The sequence below is a fragment of the Schistocerca cancellata genome, chromosome 1, assembly GCF_023864275.1.
Source record: "Schistocerca cancellata isolate TAMUIC-IGC-003103 chromosome 1, iqSchCanc2.1, whole genome shotgun sequence".
Lineage (NCBI taxonomy): Eukaryota > Metazoa > Arthropoda > Insecta > Orthoptera > Acrididae > Schistocerca > Schistocerca cancellata.
In genome coordinates this window covers 348,512,605-348,540,389 of record NC_064626.1, presented here as the reverse complement: position 1 = coordinate 348,540,389, position 27,785 = coordinate 348,512,605, and the positions used below count along the sequence as shown (strand labels likewise).

The window sequence follows — 27,785 nt, the reverse complement described above, 5'->3', positions numbered from 1 at the left end:
GGAATTTCACTACGAGCCGGTTGTGTGGTACAGTGTCAAAAGCCTTCCGGAAATCTACGAGGGCAGTTCAATAAGTAATGCAACACATTTTTTTTCTCGGCCAATTTTGGTTGAAAAAACCGGAAATTTCTTGTGGAATATTTTCAAACATTCCCGCTTCGTCTCGTATAGTTTCATTGACTTCCGACAGGTGGCAGCGCTGTACGGAGCTGTTAAAATGGCGTCTGTAACGGATGTGGGTTGCAAACAACGGGCAGTGATCGAGTTTCTTTTGGCGGAAAACCAGGGCATTTCAGATATTCATAGGCGCTTGCAGAATGTCTTCGGTGATCTGGCAGTGGACAAAAACACGGTGAGTTGTTGGGCAAAGCGTGTGTCATCATCGCCGCAAGGTCAAGCAAGACTGCCTGATCTCCCGCGTGCGGGCCGGCCATGCACAGCTGTGACTCCTGCAATGGCGGAGCGTGCGAACACACTCGTTCGAGATGATCGACGGATCACCATCAAACAACTCAGTGCTCAACTTGACATCTCTGTTGGTAGTGCTGTCACAATTGTTCACAAAAATCTGAACGAACTTCTCCTTCTTTATGACAACGCAAGACCTCACACAAGTCTTCGCACCCGAGAGGAGCTCACAAAACTTCAGTGGACTGTTCTTCCTCATGCACCCTACAGCCCCGATCTCGCACCGTCGGATTTCCATATGTTTGGCCCAATGAAGGATTGGCCCAATGAAGGACGCAATCCGTGGGAGGCACTACGCGGATGATGAAGAAGTTATTGATGCAGTATGACGTTGGCTCCGACATCGACCAGTGGAATGGTACCGTGCAGGCATACAGGCCCTCATTTCAAGGTGGTGTAAGGCCGTAGCATTGAATGGAGATTACGTTGAAAAATAGTGTTGTGTAGCTAAAAGATTGGGGAATAACCTGGTGTATTTCAATGCTGAATAAAACAACCCCTGTTTCAGAAAAACAATGTGTTGCATTACTTATTGAACTGCCCTCGTAGAAATACGGAATTGATCTGAAATCCTTCGTCAATAGCACTCGATGCTTCATGTGAATAAAGAGATAGTTGTGTTTCACAGGAACAATGTTTTCTAAACCCTTGTTGACTGTGTGTCAATAGACCGTTTTCTTCGAGGTAATTCATAGTGTTTGAACACAATAAATGTTCTAAAATCCTGGTGCATATCGACGTTAACGAAATGGCCCTGTAACTTGGTGGATTACTCCTACTACCTTTCTATAATATTGGTGTGACCTTTGCAACTTTCCAGTCTTTGGGTACGGACCTTTCGTCGAGCGAATGGTTGTATTTGATTGTTAAGTATGGAGCTAATGCATCAGCATACTCTGAAAGGAACCTAATTGGTATACAGTCTGGACCAGAAGACTTGATTTTATTAAGTGATTTAAGTTGCTTCACTACTCCGAGGATATTTACTTCTATGTTACTCATGTTGGCAGCTGTTCTCGATTCGAATTCTGGAATATTTACTTTGTCTTCTTTTGTGAAGGCATTTCCGCAGGCTGTGCTTAGTAACTCTGCTTTGGCAGCGCTGTCTTTGATAGTATTTCCATTGCTATCGTGCAGAGAATGCATTGATTGTTTCTTGCCGCTAACATACTTCACATACAACCAGAATCTCTTAGGATTTTCTGCCAGGTTTTGAGACAAAGTTTCATTGTGGAAACTGTTATAGGCATCTCGCATTGAAGTCCGCGCTAAATTTCGAGCTTCTGTAAAAGGTTGCCAATCTTGGGGATTTTTGCGTCTGTTTAAATTTGGCATGTTTGTTTCGTTGTTTCTGCAACAGTGTTCTAACCCATTTTGTGTTGCAATGAGGATCAGCTCCATTGTTTGTTAATTTATTTGGTGTTAATCTCGCAATTGCTGCCGATACTATTTCTCTGAATCTAAGCCACATCTGATTTCACTTATATTATTAATTTGGAATGAGTGGAGCTTGTCTCTTAGGAAGGCGTCAAGTGAATTTTTATCTGCTTTTTTGAATAGGTATATTTTTCGCTTATTTTTTTAGGATTTGGGGATTACAGTATTCAATCTCGCTATGACAACTCTGTGTTCACTCATCCCTGAATCGGTTTTGATGCTCATTATTTACTCAGGATTATTTGTTGCTAAGAGGTCAAGTGTGTTTTCACAACCGTTTACTATTCGCATGGGCTCATGAACTAACTGCTCGAAATAATTTTCAGAGAATGCGTTTAGCACAATTTCGGATGATATTTTTTGCGTACCTCCAGAATTAAACATGTATTTTCGCCAACATATTGAGGGTAAATTAAAGTCACCACCAACTATTATTGTATGAGTCGGGTACGTGTTTGAAATCAAACTCAAATTTTCTTTGAACCATTCAGCAACTGTATCATCTGAATTGGGAGGTCAGTAAAAGGGCCCAATAATTATTTCATTCTGGTTGCCAACAATAACCTCTGCCCGTACTAACTCACAGGAAGTATCTACTTCAATTTCGCGTCAAGATAAACTAATTCTGAGAGCAACAAACATGCCACCACCATCCGTGTTTAGCCTATCCTTTCAGAACACCATTAGGTTCTTCGCAAAAATTTTGGCTGAGCTTATATCTGGCTTTAGCCAGCTTTCAGTGCCTATAACAATTTGCTTTCTATTAGCGCTTGGAGCTCTGGTACTTTCCCAACATAGCTATGACAATTTACAACTGTTATACCAATGGTTCCTGTATCTATGTTCTTCCTGTGTTTAGCCTGCGCCCTTTGTGACTGAAGCCCCTCTTGTGTTTTCCCAAGAGCCTGTAACCTAAAAAAACCGTCCAGTCCATGCCACACAGCCCCTGCTACCTGTGTAGCCGCCTCCTGCGTATAGTGGATACCAGACCTATTCAGCGGAACCCGAAACTCAATCACCCTTTGGCTCAAGTCGAGGAATATGCAGCCTACACAGTTGCAGAACCGTCTGAGCCTCTGATTCAGACCCTCCACTCGGCTCTGTGCCAGAGGTCCGCAATTGGTCCTGTCGACTAAACTACAAATGGTCAGCTCTGCTATCATCTTGCAAGCAAGACTGGCAGCCATTACCACTTCTGTTAGCTGCTCGAATCCAGAGAGAATCTTCTCTGATCCAAAGTGACATACATCATTGGTACCGACGTGAGCAACAATCTGGCTGCATCCTGTGCTCTTCATGGCATCTGGGAGGACCCTTTCCACACCTGGAATGACTCCACCCGGTACACATACGGAGTGCACATTGGTTTTCTTACCCTTCTTGTCAGCCAAGTCCCTAAGAGGCCCCATAATGCACCTAACGTTGGAGCTTCCAACTACCAATAATCCCATGCTCTGCAACTGCCCGGATCTTGCAGGCTGAGTGGTTTCCTCTGAAACAGGACAGGCGACAGCATCTGGCTCAGTGACAGTGTCAGCCACAGACAGCACCTAGAACCTGTGTGTCAGACAAATCGGGGAAGCTTTATGTGCGGCCGCCTGGGAAGTCTTTCGCCGCCTACTTCGCCCCAGGGCGACCTCCCACTCGACCACAGGTGAAGGGTCAGCCTCAGTGTGAGGAGTAACTGGGTTGGCCACCGGTGAGGACCAATTGGAGGACTCTGACATGCTGGACGTCCATTGGATCCCCACGGTCGGCCCACAACAGTGGTGCCCATCCTCTGCAACCTCAAACTGTGTAACTGAAGCCATCACAGCCTGAAGCTGAGAGCGAAGTGTCACCAACTCGGCTCAGATCCACACACAACAGTCGCAGTCCCTGTCCATACTAAAGACCATGGAAAATTAAACTGTGAGATAAATGGACTATTGGCATGTGCTGCGCAACTCTACTCTAGACCCTGACGGAAACACATGAAATGTGTCTAGTAGCACTCAGGGGAAACTAAATAATTTGCCTCTGATTAGGAACTTGTAATATCTCACAAAATTGGTTTACTTTCCAAAGCAAACGAAAATGCGACAACTGTGGCTATTAGATATTAAATTTACACACAGAAACTCAAGAAACTAAACTATTAAAGCACACAGGTGATACAATAAAATTCGCTCTTGGTTAGGAACTCGTGAATGACACAAAAGCGGTTACTTCCCTGTTGCTGCGTCTGTCTCGGTCGGCTACTGCTGCCTGACTGACTGACTCTTAATTCCCATCATGCGTCCATAATCATGTCGGAAACCTTCTCACATATATCACCTGAGAACAGGTGACAGCTCCACTGATGCACTGTGTACGTGATACTAGCACCATCTGCAAGTGTGAATATCACACACAATTCCATGACTTCTGTCGCCTCAGTGTATATCATTAAAATCCTCCTCAGTCTGTGCTTTCCTCTTTGATTCATATCCTGCATACTTGTCATTTGTACTGTATAATATGATTCTTACAAATTGCAGATCATATTATGGTTATAAAATATATATAAGACTGAATGCAGTGCTGTAAAAACTGCATCAATCAAAAAATTATATAAAACTGGCTTTTTCCACTTTCAATATAGTTACCATTAATAGATACACACTAGTCCTATCTTTTCACTCAGTTCAAAACCCACATTTAAGACCTCCACTGTACTACATCAGTAGTCATATTATCATGCTTTGAGTTCATTTTTGACATCTGGAAAATCAGAGAGAGAAGAATAAAATAAAATAAATGTGACATCACCAGGGCTTATTGTGGGAAGGGGCTATAACAATGTACTTGTTTACCTAAAAGCTCATGACACTTGTCACCTTTTGAGGCCATAGATTATAATGGAAGAGATTCTGCTTGCTGCCAAGAGCTTTCATTTTTTGGGAGTAATTTTTCATTAATTGCTGAATGATAAGTTTTGTACCAAACTGCATGCTTTTTCTGACCTGCAAATTTGTGAATGCTCTTGTTTTTGGGTGGGATTGTCCATCTTCCCAGTCCTGGGTCATAATAGCCATGTATGACATGGCCAAAATGATACTGGTTTTCAACTGATCACCTCCTTGTTTCTTAATGTACTGTTTCTAGAAGTTGAAAACATCAATGCAGCTATGTTTTTGCTAGAGGTCTCAGCATTCTGGTAGTCAGGGACCACACTGTTCTAATTACCATTTCGAATAATGTGAGAACTTCTCACTGATGCATACAACAGTTTTTATTAGGCTTCCCTCATTACTTCTTGTGATTCTCTCATCTTGTTTTTAATATGCAGCATGAGACATGAACCGAAGTTTTGTGAAGATTTTTGACTGTTTATTAGTTGTGGTCTCATTCAGTGATCTGCAACATGATCTTAGAACATTGATCTTGCATTTCTGTACACCACAGACTTTAACATTCCTCAAACTACAGCCATCTTTAAGACATTACTGATAATACTGGTAACTTCAACAAATAATGTCTGTTTTAACTAAACAGTCTTCTCAGTTACATTTAATTTTCATCATGCAGTTTTTTGTCTTTCCTGATACAGGGTTTAGGGTGTCTTTTCCTAATTTGTACAGTCGTTTATATTTTCTCATTTATATTGTCTTGCTTCCTGTGTGTGCTATTTTCCCCAAACAAATGCATTGCACACAATCCACACTTCATTGCATACTCTACAAGATGCTCTACAGTTTATTGCTATGTATATTAACTGCTCGCTGTTCTATTGCATTTATAAAAGTGGTAGAAGAAGAGGACCTGGTAGATAGACTCTGAACTTGATATAAACTTTCTGACAGAGTCAAAGGTTTCGTCTCTCTTAGTGTGTTTCTGAGTCTGTTAACTCTGCTACTTCTATTTTCCCTGACTTTTATAGCAATTGGTTTGTATTCAGTCCCACACAATGTGTATTTGCATATTAATCTTCTATGTTAGCATGACCCCATCAGTTAAAGTTATACCTGTTTAACAAATTTTTATATTATTATAGGTCTTAGACGACAGAAATATTCGCCGACAATTTTGTGCAAGCAACTCTCGTTCTGGTACTTCAGTAAGACCGCATACTTGCAGTGTTCCACTGTTACTGGAGGATGGCTGGAATATAATACAAATAAATCTAGCTGAATTCACACAAAAAGCATTTGGAACAAGCTATAAGGAAACTGTAAGGATTCAGATACATTCAAATTGCCGATTAAGACGAATATATTTCTGTGATAGAATATATTCTGATGAAGAGCTAAAAAGGCATAACTGGAGTTACTAATGAGAAGTACGGAAATAAAAAATGATGCTTCTGTGAAAACTCTACTGTAAATTTCAATGAATTATTTGAAACAGAATTATTTTGGATTTCAATGTGTGAAAAAGTGTAACCATATCAGTTGCTTTGAGGGTGTAGCTTGTAGTACCTGAAATTGGTTTTCTGAAATTTTTTATGAAGACAATGGAAAATACAACAAATAAACTGCTTTTATAAATGAACTGCTTAAGTATTTCTTGTGTATCTGTAGTATTGTCAAATTATGTCTTTTTTAATGAGAAAATAAATATTGCATCTCTCGCTGTATATAACTGTCAAAGCACTAACAGTATGTAATTTGCTGTCAACTGTTTGAGGATGTGTTGTGCCATAGAGCAGTGGGCCCAAATTGAGTATTTATGCGGCCCTCAGTCATGTTTTATAAAAATATACATCAAGCAGCTACAGCCAAATCCAAAAACATCAAGTAAAAGATCATCTTAAAATTATAGTTTTCCTGTTCAGTAACAAACAAAAATACTAACAGAGACAGTAATGTCTAGATATGCATAATTTTAATTGATTTTGATGAAATTGGAAGTGAACTAAGTGAAGTTGGCATCTTGCCTCAGGAGTAGAGGGGATAGTGGCACTGCCACTGCCGGCTTAGAGGATCTGTAAGAGGGAATGCTTTCTCGTTTATTGTAAGTTCTGACAAATCAGCTGTGGTGGTATAAATTTTGACACTGAAGTAGCAGGGACTCAAGAACGTTTATTATGATCATCTTTGTTTGTAGCAGTGAATGTGAAATTAAATGGAGGCTGTTGTAATACTGTGCATTGAGAAGCAGAAAAGTGATATTCAAAACATTTAGCAAACATTTTTAATCATGTATCATATTAAGGAAAAAGATTAGAGATTAACATACTGATGACGTCAGGGTCATTAGAGACAGAGGGTAAGCTCAAATTAAGGAAGGATGGGGAAGGATATTGGCCATGCCATTTCACAGGAACCAACTGGCATTTGCCACAAGCAGTTTAGAGAAGTCTTGGAAAAACTTCATGTGAATGCCAGACAGGGGTTTGAACCGTGATCCTTCCGAGTGAGAGTCCAATCTGCTAACCACTGGTGTCTCATATTGCATAATGCATTTAAGTATAAGTACAGTTACTGTTATTAACCAGTTAATAATCCACTCACAAAGAGAATAAAACAGTACTGCATCAGTCAATTGCAGTGTCATAAATCTGGGATCATGGAGGGTGGCTGCAGTCTTAAACAGAAGAGTCAACAGAAAGTGTACTGAATGGCGCCGACTTTTACTGGTCAGTACTTAAGCGGCCAGCAGCCATCTTATCACACCATTACCATAGCTGGTCTGTTGTGGGCTCATAACATACCAATTTACAGAAGTTATCAATTAATTATAAGATCTGTACATATGTCCAAGGGTTGCCTTAAATGTTTGGCCCTTGAGCAAAAAAGTTTGACAACCACTGCTATAAAGTGTATCTGAAGAAAGTTAATGTTAAATGAAGACTGTCTAATGGCTTTGCTTGTACTGGATGAGTAAGACTTGGTGAATCAAGGTGCTCCTAGAATTTGTGGCTGGGTTAAAACCAGGTGAGACAAAAAGTGTGGTCTTTCAGGGTGCAGTGTTGAATCTCATTGTAACACACTGTATTTCAGAGACTCATTCTTTACACTCTTTTTAGATTTCTTAGGTACTTGTTTGTATAGCTTATTAGCTTTGTGATGTATATATTAGCTGTTACCTGGGGCTGTGCTTGCATATCAGTAGTGTTATTATGATGAGTGATGGTGAGTAAGCAAGCTAGTGATTTGTAAATGTCTGTTCGTATAGTGTTGTAGAGATGTGTGTGTGTATGTATAAAAAGTATGCAGTGCAGCTATGTAAGTAGATAATGAATGTGTTTCTATTACTTCGTCATATCTCAAATATGAAAGCATGCATTATATTTTCTAACTACGTTTAAAAAATGCCTCATTTCATTACATTTGTACAGAAATACAGTTTTCGGAGGTTTTACTGGCTCACAGACTACTGAAAGTGAGATTGCCACCAGAGCAACATATACCAACAGTTTCTTCTTTCCATTTCAATGCATTACATTGCCTATATTTTTGATCTGTTCCATTAAGATGACTGTTCAGTGATTAACATAGTCACTTAATGGATCATAATCAAATGCAACCTCACTAAAAACTTCCCATGCTCTACATGTAAAAGTACAATGTCTCTCTGTTTGTCATACATCCCTTTCTGTAGCCATTTTGTTCCTCCTTGAGGAGGGTGTCAGCTACGTATTGTTAATAATTCTAGCTTGGAGTTCGTAAGAAGCATTGAGTAGGTTTTATTCTTCTTTGGTTCTCAGAGACATTTCTTCCTGCTTTTTTGTAGAATGGTGTCACCTCCACTGTCTTCCAAGATTCAAGTGCCACCCTCATCTCTCAGCATTCATTCAAGAGCCTCATTCATAATATGAATTCTCTGTATTTAAGGAGTTCTAAGTTGATTCCATCATATCCTGCAGCTTTTCTGTTTTTCAACTGTCTAAGGACCTCCTGTGTCACATCTAGTATGATGTCATCCCCCTGGTCCCATCTGTCCTTTGAAGTTGTTATATCTTCAACTTTGTCATCTTTTCGAGTCCAGAGTTCTTCATAGTATTGTATCCAAGTCCCTTTATCTTTGACACTTATTCTCGTAGCATCCCTTTCTTGCTTGTTAAGTCATTTGATGAGTTTATAGGGCATCTCTTGTCTGCCATGCACATAATTTTCTGTTGTTGAATTAAATTGGTCCTATTATTCTTGATGAGCTTTCCTCATTCCTATTTTTGGTGAAGTTGCATTTTTCTGCATGTATTGGTTGTGTCTCATCATGTAGATTCATTAGGTAAGCTTTTAGTTTTTCTTTAATTGTGTCTCTATTTCATCATTCCGTATTCTGAAACATTTCTTTTTTTGTGGATTTGTTCTTTTCCTGTATACCTTCCATTGCTGTTCTGTTAATGCATGACTTGATATTTCCCATTCTGTGTTTACATTATTTTGTGTAATTTTGTTATGTAGATATTGTGCAATTTTTTGTTGGTACTTACATTTTATACTGTTATCTTATAACAGATACTCCTCCTTTGATGTTGTGTAATTTACATACTTGTTTCTTCTGTCTGCTTGACAGGTTTTTTTTGCTATAACAAAATAGTGGACTTAATTAATATTGTGTGCTCTTTGGTGGACTCTTACATCTTGGACAAGTGATCTAAGTTTTCAGTTTAATATACAATTATCAATAAAAGACCCATGACCTCTTGCACGCCTTGTATATTTATAAATGTCTTTTTTCCTAAGGAATGTGTTGGTAATTTTCATATTTTTGAATGAAAGTTGCAAAATGTTTTAGTTCTTGTCCATCATCGTTATTTATTGTATGTGCTCTCTGCATGTTCCTCCAATTCCAAGTCTTGGTGTCTCCCCCATACTTCAATTCAAGTCTCCTCTTATTAGCAAGTGGTCAGATTTACTTTCGTCTATCTACTTTTGTAAATTCAATGATGTAGGAAAAGACAGATTGCTACTTACCATAAACAAGACACATGAAGTTGCAGACAGGCACAATTAAAAAACTCTTACATAAAGCTTTCAGCCACAGCCTTCATTAGTAAAAGAGAGATACACACATCATTTACACACACACACACACGCAAGCACACCTAACGCACAGACGACCGCCAACTCCAGCATCTTGGGCCGAAATGCCATGCAGTTAGAAATTGCAAATTGAAGAGACATTTCTCAAGGTTGTAATAGACTTATCCTCCAGCAGGAGCCAGATTCCTCAAGACCATACCAGCCTTGGCCCCCCGCTCCCCCTCCCCCTTTACCTAGATATAAATAGATTTATTTTCAGTCCCAATCATAAACTTTTATTGCTGTAGTCAGTTTTAACTAATTCATCACATAGCAACTCATATTGTGACTCTTCATTGATCTGGGAATGTAGTCATGGCTAATCTTCTACAGCTGCTGGTCAGTTGTGAGAAGTTTAATATTATTAGCTCTGCCTGTTGCATCCATGATAAAAAATAGGTCACTGAGAAATGGCTACTACTAAAATTACAATTAATGAGGAAATGAAAATAGGAAAGAAGCATGGTCGTACGGAAAATTGGAAAGAAGCATGGCCATATTAGTTTTTGAAGTCAAAAGTTCCTCATTTAGAAGCTATGAGCATTCTGCATTGTATAGCTTGTATAGCTTGAAGGGAAATTATCTAACAACTCACATAATCTGAGTATTACTTTGTGACCATGAATAATCCCAGTCGTTAAGATGAAAAGTAAGATTTGCATTACATATTTGTCTCTGTCTCCGCTACCTCTCTTGTTGCCCCTTTCTGGTCTTCTATTCCTCACAAGTGGACCATTTAATTTTTGTCTCATACAGCACACCTTAGGCTTGCTTATACAATTAGCATGTTATTCTACTTTATCTTTTCCTATTCCCACATTCCCCCCTTTCCCTGAAACTGGTGGTGGTGTTCTTAAGTGCCTACCTATTTTACCTTCCTCCTTATTTTACTTTTTACATTAATCAGCGTTTGTTCATTCATCGCAGAAACTTCTCATGCATTTCATTTTTACTTCTCAAATTTTGTTGTATTCTGTATGCCAAGTTCTTAGTGTTGATAGCTATAATCTTTGCTCTGCCACCTTAAACACAGTTTAATCTCTTGTTAACATCTGAATAACTGATAATCTTTAATTGTCAGTTTCCTGTAATACATTTTCTTTCGCTTTTACTTTACGATAAGAGGTTGATTTAGGAAAACCAAGCTTTTGCTTTGTTCTATCTGTTTTCTTTATCCTGCTTGCTGATGTGGAAACAGTATTTTAGAATAGTTGAGTGTTAAAGTTGATCCTCTTCATGTTTTAAAATTATGTTTCTAGTTGTTATTTTCTTTGTTTGAACCTGCATTGTTTCCATATATATACCATGTTGGTCCAGTGTCTCCATAGTAGGAAATGGTACTGATAAGTTGATCTCCACTCATGATTTAATGAACGTGACAGCTCCAGTTGCAGTTGAGGTTATTGTCAATCATTCAGATATGTATACAAAAGGAGCTTACCAATTTTCAGAGTGGTTACCATCAAAAGGCTGGTCAATGAATACAGGAGCTATTACACCCTCTGTAGTGCCACACATACTTTATTACATGGAAAATAAGGACACATTGTAATCACTTGATACTTCTGAGTACATCATTGCTTTATTAGCTCGCTAATATCAACATATCACTAGTTATTAAAAATTATATTTGCTGATGCTTTTAGAAACATTCACATTGAAGTTTATGTATCATTTACATGCCTTAATACATAGTTGTCATATAATTACATTCTCAACATCACTGCTCAACTGATGGCGGACGGCCATTTCAAAAACTAACTACCAAAGCCTGTCACCAGGTTGCATATTTGTATGATTGGTTGTGTTAAAAAGTGCACATTAAAATGAATGGACAAATTAATAACAAAAATAATAATAGAAAAAATGTAAGGATAATAGGAGCAAGTGTGTATAAAGATAAAACAATAGCCAGAAGTGTATAAATAAAAGTACATCAATTAATCACGTAATTTATATGAGGGCTGATGGAAAGGTGATGAAGGGAGGACAGGGAGGAGAATACTGGGAAAGTCACAAAGCAAATGTAATTCAGACAGGTTAGAGCCAATAACATAGAGCATTCTTGATTCTTTGTAGAAGAAATCAACTTAAATTGGAGTGGGAAGAGGGAGGAGGAGAGGCATCAGGTATGGGGAGAAGTATCTTCATTGAATCAGAATGCTATTGCACTAACAAAATTTACAAAACAATATAATCTAAAATAGTTATGTAGTACATGATTTGTAAATATCATTAAAAATGCTGACATTATTAAGAGTTTTTATTGATTTAATTGCCATCTCACCAACAATGTTAATATACAGGATGGATATAATTAAACTTTCGCTACTTGAGCCAGTGTAGATGGAAAACTATGTACTGTATGGGTACCCACATTTAACAGGAATATGTTCAGATGGTGTGCTGCATGTGCTACAGGATATGCATTGTTAGTAATGTGTTTCCTGACGTACAGTTAGTTGTTGGTATTGCTACGGTGATGTAGGGTTGAGACACAAGCAAGCATCATTGTGCATTACAGTTACAGACAGTTAACATGGTTCTGGACAAGGTGTAGAGGGCTTTACTTGTAAAGCTGTTTTTTTGTTTTTTAAACAATGGCAGTGATGCTGCTGCTCTTTGTGAGTAATTGATTAATTAAGCAGAGGTCCTCTTTCCACAGTGGGACTGAAGAACATGGGAGTCCGAATTAACTGGCGATTTAATAATTGCTCCTGGGAGAGGCCAACAGCCAATTGCACCACAAATTGTTGAAGAAGACAAATTCATTATAGGCAACAGATCTTTGAGATTATAAGTCCTGTATTATGTGGGTGTGTCATCTTCTTGGTTTTAGGTATTTGCCTTGAAGTGATCGTTCTTTAGCATTCAAAATACCTTAGGATCACAATAAATAGGACACTGTCTTTGAAGGAGCACTTGACACAAACTTCTGCTGAGCTCAAAAGCCAAAACAGCTTTCACCATAAGCTCTGCAGCACTTGTTAGGTATCGTCAGCAGCAGAGTATTGTGCGCTTGTCTGCCATAGTAGTCCACACGTAAAAAAGATAGACATACACTTTAATGAGACTATACACATTGTTAGTAGGTCAATACAATTGACTCCCACATACCGGTTAGCTGTCTTGAGCCACATTCTACCACCTGATATCAGGCAGAAGAGTGCTCAACTGCAGTGAATACCAGAAGATTGCTGAAAACAATGACCTCCCAATATTGTGCAGAACAAGAAAGACTGAGACAAAGCCCAAGACATCCACTCTCGTAACAGCCAGGACTCTCATGGAAACTGAATTCAATACCATTGATGAACAGAAGTACTGCTGGAAACAGAACTGTCCTCCACAATGCCTGAAATTGCCTTGCATCCAAAGAAACCCCCTGGATTCAATAAGGCTTGGGCAGTTTGAACTACCCCGAACTAAGTCCGAACGGACCATGGCAGATGCGCAGACACTCTCTATGACTGGGGCAAATCATCATCATTGTGTGACTGTAGTGGGGAATGATAATTGCTCACGTCGTATTGACATGTCACACAGGTGCCTGTAAAGGTCATTTCACAGATTTGCTGATAGCAACTAATGATGTGATAAAATACATAAAAGATCTTGATATCTGTATATAGCTGTTGTCATTTGCATTATTTTATGCTAGAGAGCAGTGTTTAAATGTTGACATGTAGTAGTTTTGTATATGTATTGCCATACGGTAAATAAATAATGTTGAAGAAGTTACTGTGGCTTAGAATGCTGGATCAGTGTGGTATCTTCAAGCAGTGTATGAGCTGTGTCATGACAGCTGAACATTCCATGGTCCATCATCATTTTGGGCAGCAGTAGAGCAATCTCTAGTGCAGCGTGGATGCAGATGGTCATCGCATAGAGCAACATTGTAACCTGTAATGTAAACATGGTATACAATTAACAAATGTTACCCTCTTATATGAAAATGAAAATGTGATTCTTTCAATGGTTTATTAATTATTTCTCTTCTGCATGTCCTTACAAATGTTTCCACAAAGTTCATTGTTCTGCAACCATGTTTGTCAAGTGGTGAAAGTTTAATTAAAACCTTCCTGTACAATACATAAATTTAGAAATATTTCTAAAAATGTTTACAATAAAGCAGTAATGAAGAATACTTAATGTTGAACAAGTCCTGTACTATAGAACAGATATGTATAAGAAATTTTATGTATTTATGAAATCTTGAAAAGTATTGGCAACATTAAAAACATTGCTAGATTTGTTTGAGTCCACAAAGGCACATCATATTTCATCAGTAATCCAAGAGGCTAAAAGTCTGAGGGGCATGCTAAATGTGGGCGTAGCTGAAAGCTGTGATATATCAGCATGGTGCCATGAGCCGTAAATGTTTGTCATCTCCGGGCAGTTCTGGTGACGTCTGGTATCCATCTTGGGACTCTTCTAAGGTTATGAGCCCAAACCTCTGTACACAGCAAGCAGCGGCATTGATGAGCAGACTGGCAAGGGCATATTGTGTAGGCCTCAGAGGGTCCGGTGTCAGCGCTGCTTTAATTCTGCCAAAGTGCATCCCAGTATCAATGTGGTCTTGTAGGAGCCCAGGTTATGAATTATAATCTTAGTCTTGGGTGCAACTGGCAGCATCCTCTGCATCTGTATCCTAAAGGTGTGGACAAACTACTTGGTTTCGCTGCTGGAGACTGGGTGGTATAGTGTTGTTATCACGAACATTACAAGGCAGAACATATTGTGCGAAAATTGAGGGCCGTTGTCTGAAATGATTGGTTTTGGACTCCTTTTAGTGGCAAATATTTTGTGTAAGCCACATATTGTCTCTCTTGCTATGATATTTGACATTTGACCTACTTAAAGGCTCTTGGAAGAGTCCATGACAGTGGGTCACATCTGTTTAAGGAAGGAGCTGGCAAAAGTTCACTTGGATGCGTTCTCAGCTGCACTGTGGCATTGGCCGGGCACAGAACCATTGAGGGGGTGCTTATGGGGATAAAACACAGCACACACATCTTGCAGGAGCAGGCTGTCTTCTTGATATCCTGCATAATGATGGGCCAGTAGGTGTGCTGCCTTGTAAGCATCTTCAAGAGTGTTATCCCCTAGTGGTGAGCATGCAGGAAATTTACGACACACTGATGCAGTATTGTCGCCTTATACCAGTATCAGTACTCCAGTGCCATCTGGATCCTGTTTTTTTTGGGAAAAATATGTGCTGAGTTCTGGAAGGGAGCGGGGTGAGGGGTGCTCTGAACCTTGGCAAATGTATTTCACAGGTTGTTTGAGTCTATGGTCCTCAGCTGTATCCTTTGTGATTATGAATGCATGGCAGGAAACTCTCATAGGCAGTTTTGTAAGACATCATCTATTTGGAAGCACACCATTTTCTGAAGATCAAATGAGGAATCTAGTCCTGAAGATCAAATGCGGAATCTAGTCCCATAGGTAGTTTAAACTGGGCATCAGCATTAGCCTGTTGTGCAGTCCACCAATAGAAAAATTAAATAATTGTAATTTCTGAGGAAGAGGAACCCGAAATTTTAAACATTTTGCCATTTTTTCAGGAAGGTGGTTGTTAGGACTGAACAAGGAAATTAATGGCTTGTGATCTGTTATGAGGTGAAATTTTGTGTCATAAAGAAACATATGGAATTTTTGTATGCGAAATATGATAGGCAGTGCTCCTTTTCAATTTGTAACTGATCTTGGCTGAAGTTAGCATTTTAGACGTATTCCATTAGCGCTGTTCATGCCCATCATCGCCTTTGTGAGAAAAAGCAGCCTCAGTGCTATGTTAAAACATGTTGGCCAGGATAAGGAATTCTGCTGGGTCATAGGTTACTAGATAAGGACTGTAGATAATGTTTTAACTTGGAAAAGGCTCTTGATGCTGCTGTGTGACCATTCATATTTTGCACCTTTCTTGCATAGATTATTTATGGGTCTGGGTATATTTGTGGGATTTGGTATAAATTTTGCATAATAATTTATTTTTCTGAGAAATAACTGAAGATCTTTGAGTTTGTAGGCACTTGGTTTTTTTCCAGGGCTTCCACATGTTGCTGAGAGAGTTAACTTGGTATGCAGCCTAAGTACTCTACATGCACTTTTGTCTGTTTTATTGTAGTTTCTGAAACAGAGGGCCTAAGCTCTCCAGATGTCAATCTCTTGTAGCGCCACTTACTAATACATCATACACATAAAATTGTGCTTGGAATATTTGAATTAGCGGCTCCAAAAAAATTTAGAAAATTGCTAGTGCACTGGCAATTCCAAGAGGCAATATGGGGTGTCTGTACAGTCCAAATGGAATGTTGATGATCTTGAATTGGGGACCTGTTTGTCTAGCAATGATAGTAAATAAGCTTCAGATAGATCAGTTTTAGAAAATTACTCTCCATCTCATAATATTGACGTATGAGCTCTTATGGCCTTGGAATGGGATCAAAGCCAAAATGTGACTGCTTTTATAGTTGATTTAAAATCAGCACAAACACAAGGGAGTCATTTGATTTTCATAACAGTACCAGTGATCTTGCCCATTGAGTAGATGTGATGAGTGTGAGGCAGTCTTGATGTACTAGCTGATCTAATTCTGACTTGAGGTCATCTTGCAATTCTTCTGCCACTCTAAAGAAGACATGAGCTGAATGTGAGTCACATAATATTTGCACAACCTAAGCCTGGTGAAAATAGGTCTGAAAATTTGGTGCATAGTGAGTCAAGCTCATTGATGGAACAGTTGCTGAGGAAACGTTGCTGCCACCTACTGTTTTAAAACCTAAAGACGAAAAAGCATCCATGTCTTGTGCATGATGGGAAAGTTCGCAGATGGCTGAATTTTATTTTGTACAATGCTGTAAATGTGCATTTACCACATATGTGGAGTGTGGTGCTTGCTGTAGGATTATAACATTTATAATGTCGGCAGAAGAGGCATGGAGAATCAATCTGAGCATAGAAGTTGGTGTACTGGTGTCAACAAGAAATTTTATTATATGGGTGTTGATTGTTAGTGGGAGAGGAAACTTTTGCGGTTGCTCTGTAAAATGCTTCAGCTGTGGCTGCATATGTTTATGCTGCTGTGGAATTTTTTGTTATGACATAATGCCACTTCTGTGAACTTCCACCGCATTGTCTTTGTTTACAGCACTGTAAACAGCCCATTTCTGTATATGGGCACCAAGTGCACATGTGTTTAGCAAAACAGTCTGGACTCTCTGGATACCACTTCCCACTATTGTTATAGCGAGATTGGTTGGTAGAGGGACCATGTGAAGACTTTTGAGTTAAATATGTGCCTCTGCTGATTTTTTTGTAAGCGCTTTCTCCCTAAACGGACATTGTGGTTTGCATCCCAATTTGGATAATGAAGATAAACTTGATGAGTCTTATCACACATTGGTGTGAATGGGAATGTTGTTTTATGGGTTCTGTTTCATTTTCATCAAAATTCTATCATGATGCACTAGATATTTTAAATGGTTTTATAGAAGGTACAAAAATAGTGCTTTGCTATATCTGACATTTCAAAAGTCTTCACTGTTGTTAACACTCCTTTGAGAGTAGGATTTGAAATTTCAGTGCCTGGGCGTCAACTTCCGTATTGAGTGCATATGTAATTTTTACATGTCACATACTAGCGATTTAGCATAGTATTGTTTACAGTTTTGATTTTCACAAAAAAACTCACACTTACAGGTCAACCCCTTGAGATCAGCTTCCTGTGCAGCCTGTGCAGCATATGACTGATACAACTTCTTGTGACAACTAAAAAATTTGTGCCTAGCTTCTATAACACATGTTTACTGATGTTATACTTAGAGAGAAAACTATGGATTCCAGACAATCTTAACACTCATGTTTATTGTGAGAGTGTAATTTTTGTAGAAGACACAGTATTATGGGTGTTAGCAGATAGCAGAAAAGCACTCTGTTTAACAACTTTGGTTATGCTAATTGTGTGGAAGTGAGCTGCAGACGTCTGTAGCATCAGTCGCAGTCCACTTTCTGTATGAAGAGGAGTGCTGTGTTGGTTTTACGAGCTGCTACAATATAAGATGCTATCATTCTATAATTTGTACCTGCTGCCTTTGTTGTAGTGGTTGTTCCAGCATTTGCTTTTGTAGTTGCTCTTGTTGTGCCTGTGTTGCATTTGAAGTTGCAATCACACTTTCATAAATTCTGGTCACATGATCACTGAACTTAATCCATTATCCTCTCTCTCTCTCTCTCTCTCTCTCTCTCTCTCTCTCTCTCTCTCTCTCTCTCTCACACACACACACACACACACACACACACACACACAAACTCTCTCTCTCTCTCTCTCTCTCTCTCTCTCTCTCTCTCTCCCCCTCCCCCTCTCCCTCTCCCTCTCCCTCTCCCTCTCCCTCTCTCTCTCTCTCTCTCTCTCTCTCTCTCTCTCTCTCTCTCTCTCTCTCTCTCTCTCTCTCTCTCTCTTTAATATTGAATTCTTGACACTGGTATTACATCCGCTATTGTACAACGCACTCCTTATGACACAGAAAATAAGAACACATTGTAATCACTTGGAAGTTCACAATTCCAGTCCATACAGGGCAATCATAAATTGTAGAACACACCAAGACCAAGAGAATAATCCAGATAGTGTAGGGTCAAGCAAATCAGTCAACAATTTGTAGAGCAGCAGTTCAGAAGGTAATCCAGTTGAAATGCAGTAAATAGCTATGTTTTCAAAAGAGCCATTGCAGAGTATCAACCAACCTGTCAGATCACTTAAATATAGCAGATTTGGTGTTTTTTTACACTTCCCATGGCTTCCTTGGTTTTTCTTGTCTTATGTTTCAAAATGGGTTAAATCTTCTTATCTGGAGAGGTAATCTTTCTTCATTCATTCTTCTGAGATGCTTGTTCCAATTACTTGTATTTTATTCAGAATATTAAATATATCCAGTTCTTCCCTAATTTTTGAGATTTGCAATCTCTTGTGCATTTCTTTACTGCTCTTAGAAATGTCATCTCTGTTGCTCATAATTTCAACATTGTTTCTTTCCTCATTTTATTTTTTAGACATCTTTTAATCATTCCACATATATTCCTAAACTTTACTTGTTCTTTATCAGTATCTGCATCATATTTTTATGTGATGCCTCAATTTAAATACCTAGAATGTTTTACCTGCTATGTCATTTAGTAACAGTTTTTGTCCACACAGGTTGTTTTCCTGTAGAAACCATTGATTTTGTCTTCTTTTCCAAAATTGTCATATGGTACTCTTCAGAAATCTTGCGTAATAAATGTATTCCCCTTTGTACGTCATTATCTTTCTCCGCCTGCAATGTGTTATCGTCTGCATGTAAAATGCATTTCAAATTGGAATTTCTGTTAATCTTAATCCCACTGTAAAAACTCTTTCCATTTCTGAACTGCATAAATTATTAGTAATATAAAACTATTTTAAAAATTAATTTTTGTAAATAAGCTGTCTTGAAAAGTCAACCAAAACAATTGTTTTCTAGTTTTCTGCTTCTGAAAGTAATATTATTTGCAGTTGCACAATTCTTGTTTTGAACCAATGATATTGTTATCTTCTTTCCCCAATGAGAATCTCATAGTAATTCATACACTTTTCGCTGGTTGATTATGAGCACATCTTGTAACTGGAAATCTATTTTTCTATTGCTACAAATGTTCTGTCTTACTATGAGCAATTACTGATGTGTTTAATGTTTCGGTTAAGTTCATATGTTTGTAGTTAATTGTTTTTTAGCAGAACAAACTTTGATATGATGATTAAACAACCCATTGTCAGTTTACCACCAATAGCAGTATTGACTGTGATCATAGGAACAATCATGACAGAAGGCACTGACACAGTAATCAGTAGCACCATTGCTGCATTGGAAAGAGAACAGTACTGTTGTTATAGCAAGTTCACTACTTTACCATGTATGGCTCAGATGTCATCAGACCTTTTACTTGCAATCAGCATGATAGAGAAGGGCAAAATGGCCAGCATGATAACGAACTGCAAAATGTTCAGACTGTGGGAGCACAACTTGTGGGATACTCCATATTTGAGGTTGTAAGGGTATTGTGATTTTTGTATGCCAATGGGATTCACCTCTAATTCGGGGAATACTGCTGTCACAGTGAGCATAAAATTCGTGAAGACTGTGGTTGCTATCAGCTTACCGAATGTCTCAAGCTGATTAAACGCTACTCACCATTTAGCAGGGATACTGAGTTGCAGATAGGCATAACAGAAAGACTGTCACGAATAACATTTGGCCTTTAAGGCGTTCGTCATAAATAGACCACACACACACACACACACACAACTGTAGTCTCAGGCATCTGTAACCACACTGTTATATTCCATCCTGGATTTTCCATTGTTTGATTGATTAAATGCTGTGCAACAACAATCACCCGTTAGCAATCATTCCATGCCAAGCTACTACCTTGCTACTGGTTACAAAAGTGACAACCTTATAAGTGTACTTCTGCTCACTGCACATTACATGTCTCAGAGACTGGTATGTGTGTTGGGAAATCCCAGTTGGATACTTGAAGCATTGAAGGAGGTTGCCTGGGCTGATTGTATACATTGCTACCTCAGTCTTAGGGTAAAATGTAATGATTACCACAATGATTTCTATGTCCTAACGAGCTTTAGGCAAGTACATTTTGGAAGTATTTTTTGTGTGGTAGTGTTTATATTGTATGAATTTGGGCCCTGGTACGTCTGCCACTGTCTGTCCTTTGTGAACATCTACAACCAATCTCTGTGAATTATGGATGATGATTGACTGGTCTATCATCTAGATGGCCCCTAAAATACTTTTGATGTCTCATGAAGTGCCACAAAGCGTCACCACCTCTATTAGGGTAAAATTGGTTGTTATGCCCTGCTAGGTAGGCATCTGAATCAATTGATAATAGTTGATATAATTGATGATCATGTGAACTGAATAGGTGATCTTCAAAAGCCCTCATCCCCATTACAAGTGGGTCTCTCTCATTCATTTCTGAGTGACTTGGCCTTCCTTTTCAACTGTAAGTACTAGCCAGCAATTCTGTCTCATAATTTAGTAGTGTTCTCAATTGAATTATCATTTTGATACAGTTTAATAGAATATTTTACAGAAATAAAAAAATGCAGAAACATGAAGCCATAAAATTTTGTTAAAAATAAACCAAGAGACAAAAGCCTGTCATATGAGCAGAGGACATAAAACATTGGAAAGAAAACAACTCAGAAGAAGAAAGTTTTAAAACACCTGTACTACAGAAGCTCTGAGAAATGAGTACCAGGAAAATGAAAGTAAATAAATACGTAGTTTATGAGAATTACAATACAATTTGAAATACTGCTGTGGAAAAGAGCGATGAAGTCTTGCACGAAATAATTTATGTTGTAAAATACTTTACAGAAGCATTAAAGAATGGAAATCAGAAAACTGACTACTGGATTGAAGAATAAGGCTATGAAAACAGAGTAATGCATCGTTAGGAAAAGGAAAGTTTATTAGTTCAATGTTAATATTATGAAGGAAGCAACACTTGGCCTCTTCCAGTGTTTGTGATTCATTTACACACAGTGCTTCCTAGATAACATCATAAAGGAGAATTATCATGGATTTGGAATGAGTCTGAAAATTCACAACCATGAAGATGCAGACATGCTTATATAATGAGTAGTTGATGAGATGTGGCATGAGCTCTGAGATGTGCACCAGCAGAAGATGACAGCAGTGCATGGGGAGGGTGGGTGCAAGTCCATGTTTCTCTCACTTTTACAAATACGTCAAATGACATTTACTGTTACAGTACATTCTGTATTATCTTGGTTATCACTGTTGTTATGGTCATTACCATAAGTAATATTGCATTGCAATATGACAAATTAGATAATGGAAACAGGTATGGCACTCCTTCATGGTCACCTATTTAGAGGCAGGGTCAAAGCGGTGAGCCGATGTCTCATTACATACCAAATCATGGTAAGACATCAGTTTCATATATTGTATATTGTATCTAATTCTGGTTTGGCTTGCATGCGCACCATGCGCTCACACACACACACACACACACACACACACACACACACACACACACGTGATTTTTGGGGCCTTTGGCACATTTTCAGATGCAGCGATAAGAGGTTTCTGATGAATAAGACAATCCACAAGTAAAACCAGTGTTGTTAGTGACAACAGGCATCTGTCTGGACCATGGCAAGTCCTTGATTCTTTTGCATTCCACTTCATAGCAATGACTTAAGCAAAATATGGTGCTGTGAAATGCTGCTCTCTGTATGCCTCCTTTATCCTCTGGTTAAAATCTCAGGCATGCTCACCTTTTGTGCTGCCTTGGAAGAATCCAACTTGCATTTCATTTTGCATAATAACTTTCTAAAAGTTATAAACAGTGAATCCATTCACAAAATATGCACAACTAGGAAAAATGCTATGTCATATATTAGCAAAGGCATTAACTCGCTAGAATCAAAAGACAGTCTTAATATAACGAAAGTCTTTAGTTCAGTATGCTTTACATTTCCCATCAAGATGCTTGTACCTTTCGTTTCTTGGCAGTGATGAGATATGGGAGAACTTAGAACACTAGTTATTCTTTTGTTGTGGCTTGCTACAACAGTAGTTGCTTTGTTACCTTCTGTCTCTTGTTACCATTTGTCTTCCAAACACACAGATATGTAGGATGGAAAAAGTTACTTAGCTTACAAACAAAATCCTCAGAGCACTCTCTCTCTCTCGCCCCCTCTCCATCCCAATGCACACCTTCTGAGCAGGCACAAAGAAGTGGACCTTCCTTGCTCAGTAGTTCTGACAACTGGAGCAATCAAATGACAAATGAGCTATCTTGTCACAAGACACCTACAAAAATTAAATTCTACCAGAACCTTATCTCCTGTTTCACAAAATCTAGTGCAGCTCAGCTGCATACCTTGTTGGGTTACAACTACTAAGAGAAATGATATATTGGAGTAACAGCTTAACATAAGACTAGGGCTTGTTTCCAGAACCAATTCTTCACAGTAAAGCAGAGTGTACACTGTTTTGAAGCTTCCTGGCAGATTAAAACTGATTGTCTGACCAAGTCTCCAACTGAAAACCTGATGTCATCTGTCTGATTGTAAAAGCAGTGCTCCTACAAGACAAGGTTCTGGGCTCAAGTTCCAGTTCAGGACACAGTTTTAATCTGGTTTTACAGCTGGTCACATTTCACATCATACTGAACAACTAAATCATGTTTCCACTAGCACTTCAAATGCCAGTGTCACTCTCATCCTCTCAAACATTGGTCCATGGTCCACATCCTTGTGAAAGATCTACATGCATGAACTGTAGCATACATTAGCCCACCAACATCTATTCCTGCCCATTTGTTATCCACCAAAGGCACGATCACTTAAGCTGTATAATAATTATGTATCATTTATGGTTGTGAATAATAATTACATGTTGTTAATGATTGTTCAAAGCAGAGATCAGGCAAAAAAATACGTAAAGACTTATTATAGGTTAAGTGAACATTTTAGAGACTTTGACACATTAAGCCACAATGTTCTGAAGTGGCAGCTGTCTAACAAGAAAGCTGATGACCAGCGAATTTTACGCAGCAGCAGTCAGCATTTCAACAGATCAAATACCGAACAGACGGGCAATGCTTCCAAGGAGAATAACGACCATCGCATTTTGCACATCAATGGTCAGTGCTCCAGGAACTGTCAGCATACTGAATTCATGTGCATGACGTATCTGGCAACGTGGAGGAGAGGACGACAGTGCAGTGCCCAACCACACCAGTATAGAAGTAAAAAAGGAAAGCCAGCACAAGTGCTGACATAGTTCAAATTTCTGCCCGATATGAGAAGCATAAATCAATGACCGAAGAGTCAGTTGCCACCCTAGAAACTTCGTGACATTGGCTAAAACATTGAATAAATACCACCAACAAACAGGCATGGCGGGTCCTTTGAGGGGAGAAAGAAGAAGCATCACCTTGATGGATGGACTGATGGTTAGTCAGTGTACATCATACTTCACTGCAATGACTTAGCTGGCTACACTGCTCGACAGAGATAGATGTTGGTGCAGTGCCAATAGATGAGTGCAGAAGACGCCACCCAAGATGCTGTCAGAAAAAAGTTCACATGGTACTTACCCAGATGGCTGGTGAGGACAAAGGGATTGCGGCCTCACCAAATGGGTGACCTGTGAATCTATAGGCTGAGGAAAGAATCTAGAGGCTGATGAAGGCGCCGAACCTGAGGGTCACTGTTTCGATTCTGGGATGGAGCACTCCATGCCAAACTGTAGCTGCTTTTTAATAACGCAGCAAGCAAATTGACAAGGAAAAGACCGCGCTGCCGCCACAGATGGTCATGGGCACATTACTGAGGGAAGAATAGGCTCCCTGGTGCTCCGCTGCAACACAAGCTGTCACCATATCAGTGATCACTGAAATCTGCACGCTACAACTCCATGCCGCTCTGCAGTCACAAGGAATTGAGCGAGTTAAAACACATTGTATTACTCTGTTTGTTTAAAGGGTCTTATGTCTCAATAAATGGCTGATAGTGGAACCACCAATGTTTCGCTCACATCTCACCCACCGAGCCAAGGAAAGAGCCGCCCACTCCATTACCCACAAAGTGTCGCTTTCCCTCCTGCCACCCCTGACAAAATAATGACCTTTGCTCCCCTTTGTCACTGATGCTCTATCTATAGTGTCACAAAACCTTGACTACACCACATAACAAAACACCACTTTCATTCAAACCACTAAAGCACATCATGGGCTTGACCACAAAAAAACTATCCATTCAGATGAATTTCTGCTATCAAACTGGCAAAATGTCAACTGAAGCCTTAATTTCTGCACATGTTACCTAACACACTGTGACTTCAATGGCTATTAGTCTCCCAATACTATCTTTTCTTAATTCTGCAACTAGTAAGTGACACTGCACTGGAGTATATTCTCTGTTCCTGCAACTCTGTGGGCCTTATTCTCTGTCTGCCTCTCTTCTTGTTTCTACCCAGTTCGCGTCTGCTGCCCACACACACCAGCCTCTTAACTCACCCTCCTTTTACTTAAAATGTCGCTCTACTCCACTCACCATTGTAATCTCTTTCACTCTTTCTTCTTCTCTGGAAAGTTAATTTTATTATTGTTTAATTAAACAGTGCTTTAGCCCATATAATCTGAGTTTATTTTATCATTGTTGAATTAAACTAAGATTAAACAGTGATTATGCTTATACATGTTTACCTTGGTAACATGAAGATGGCTATTCCCTGCATGTGCACAAAGTGCACTGCGAGCCTGCCCATGTTATGAAAATCAGCACTCCTACTCGAGGATTAAATAAATGAATTTATGCTTTCCAAATTATAGCAAGATTTTCCACATATGGGCAAACATAATATGGAAATAACTAAAACTAAACTTTCTCAAAAATTACTTCTCTCATCATTTCAAATGATTATATTTGCTAGTGCTTGGAACTGTTTCTTGTTTTTCTTTTCCTTTCATGATAATGTACTTCTTATTACCTTTCTGACACTTTATTGGCTCTGTGTTATATTCCATTCAGAGCAACAAGCCACTCATTATCTCCTGCTGATTGCGAACTGAGACTTTCCATTACATAGTGGTGGGTGTGTCAGTTGTAACTGACAACATTCCCAGAGTAGGAGAAAGAAATTGGTCGAATGCATTCTATATATGAGAAAAAATTTTTCCTTTGTCCAGGCACCAGTAGGAAAAGCACTAACCAAATATTTTAGTAACCTCCACAAGTGTTCAAAATGTTAATATGGGCAAACAAATCCAGTACAAATTATCTGCGCCTCAAGTCTCTGCAATTGTCCCCCGGAGCAGCAGGAACTGCTATTACAAACGGCAATTACAAAAAAAATGTTAATCACTTGAAGAATAGCTTTCAGTGCTCAAAATACACCATGAATTTAAATATGACCCAACACTTGAAAGCATAAGGCAGCTGAAGAAGAATAATTTAAATAATAATAATAAGAAAAACATGATTTCTGATGTTTTTTCTTCCACATATTGTGTTTAAGGATAAGGGGACTGCTCACCAATCATTCGGCGTTTTTTCCTGTGTATGTGTTTCCTTCAATACACAGAAAATCCCCACTTTATTATTCTTAGCATAATAATAAAATAAACTAATACTACTCCTGTGGCTATGTTACCAAATGTTTCTCATGAACATGGGCATATAAAATATCAAATTTTCAATTGTGGGCTTAAGGATTATGAAGACAAGGAAATAGCCTCATTCTTTTAAACATCTTAGAATTTCTAAGTTACGTATCACATAATGTCAGATATCTTTAAAAACGTTTCTGTCTTTGAATGAAAAATGTATTAACAAAGAATAATTTTTTCTTACAGATTCTGGATGACAAAAATGTTCGCAGACGATTTCGTGCAAGTAACTACCAATCCACTACTCGTGTTAAGCCTTTTATTTGCACAATGCCAATGCGGCTGGACGATGGATGGAACCAAATACAGTTTAACTTAGCAGATTTTACTCGCAGAGCTTATGGGACAAATTATATTGAAACTTTGCGAGTACAGATTCATGCAAATTGTAGAATAAGGAGAGTTTATTTCTCAGACAGGTTATATTCTGAGGATGAACTGCCAGCAGAATTCAAATTATTTCTCCCAATACAAAATAAAGCAAAGGCATAGTGTTGCAACAACATGGGTTGACAGAAATGGATAAATGGTTTTGTAGACATGTGTCATTGATACACAGATGTTCTTAATGGATCCTCAGATAATCATTCTTATTCAAGATCATAATTCATCATTACATAAGTGACGTATGTCATTCTCACAGTATTTCTCTGTTACCTGTACAGTATAACAGTAAAAACTCTCACATACACTTGCCGAAAAGTAACAGTTATGAAGAAATAAACAAATGTATGCTTGTTAATTATGAAGTCTTAGTTGGTACACAGACACATACAAAAGATGTTCTTTAGTTTCTGAATTTATTTTTGTCAGGACAAGTTGTGTTATTGGATCAGAGAGTGATCTTGAATGTGTGTGTTTTAGCACTTGACACTAATCCCTTCCTTTTGGTGAAAACATCAATAAGCGTACAAACCAAAGAACATTGATGTTATTTAATATCAGTGGCTTTTCACAAATAAGTTTAATACTGTTCTCAACATTTCATATTTGGATATTATCTACCTTATTTATACATATAGCAGCACAAACTGTATAATTGATCCAGTTTCCATTACATTTAATTTTTGAGAATTTTAGTAACATAGAGGCAATTTATCACACCAAAACAAAAGATTAATAATGTAAGTAATAAAAATGTAAAGAAAGGACATTAAATGATGAAGTAGGCAATAAGAAATTCCCTGCCAAGATTGACACATGTTGAATGTAGATAGTAGACCCACTTGACAATTTATTGACTAGATTTTATTATAATTATTTGCATTTAGCATTATTTCCTTTTGTTGTGCACAGCTGTTATCTTGATATGTGTAAATAAATTGGTTTTTTTCATTTTTTATTTATTTACTTTTTTCCTTGTAAAATGTGAATAAAAATTACTTAATTTTTCTCTTAAATTATATCTTTTTGTAAAAAAAAAAGATTACTTATTACAGAAATTAATATGAACCATAAGCATATTTGACAAAAAAGCACACTGGATCTTTTATCTTGGTTGGGAAGATTTGAACTACACACAGTTCGCACTTTTAGATCTTTGTTTATTTTGTCTCAATAGAAACCACAGCTGTAAATCTTTTAGACAAAAACTACTACTACTGCTACTACTACTCTTACCCAGAAAAGCCATTTTCCGTA

At 38.4% G+C, this 27,785-nt stretch overlaps 1 protein-coding gene across 3 annotated transcripts in view; it reads left to right on the top strand.

Annotated features, from left to right (window-relative positions):
• The window catches only part of LOC126173722 (cilia- and flagella-associated protein 20), a 73,015-nt gene extending 45,531 nt beyond the window's left edge, over nucleotides 1-27,484 (top strand). Inside the window, exon 3 of one of the 3 annotated variants that reach the window (XR_007535479.1) lies at nucleotides 26,331-26,468. Coding sequence is in view for 2 of the 3 variants with exons in the window: in XM_049920979.1 (XP_049776936.1) it covers nucleotides 26,331-26,636 (306 nt within the window). In the remaining variant the exon portion in view is untranslated. Of the gene's footprint in view, nucleotides 1-5,920; nucleotides 6,389-26,330 lie in introns of those variants that run through there. The other 2 variants (XM_049920979.1, XM_049920980.1) reach the window with 2 other exon arrangements.
• The last annotated feature ends 301 nt before the right edge of the window (nucleotides 27,485-27,785 follow it).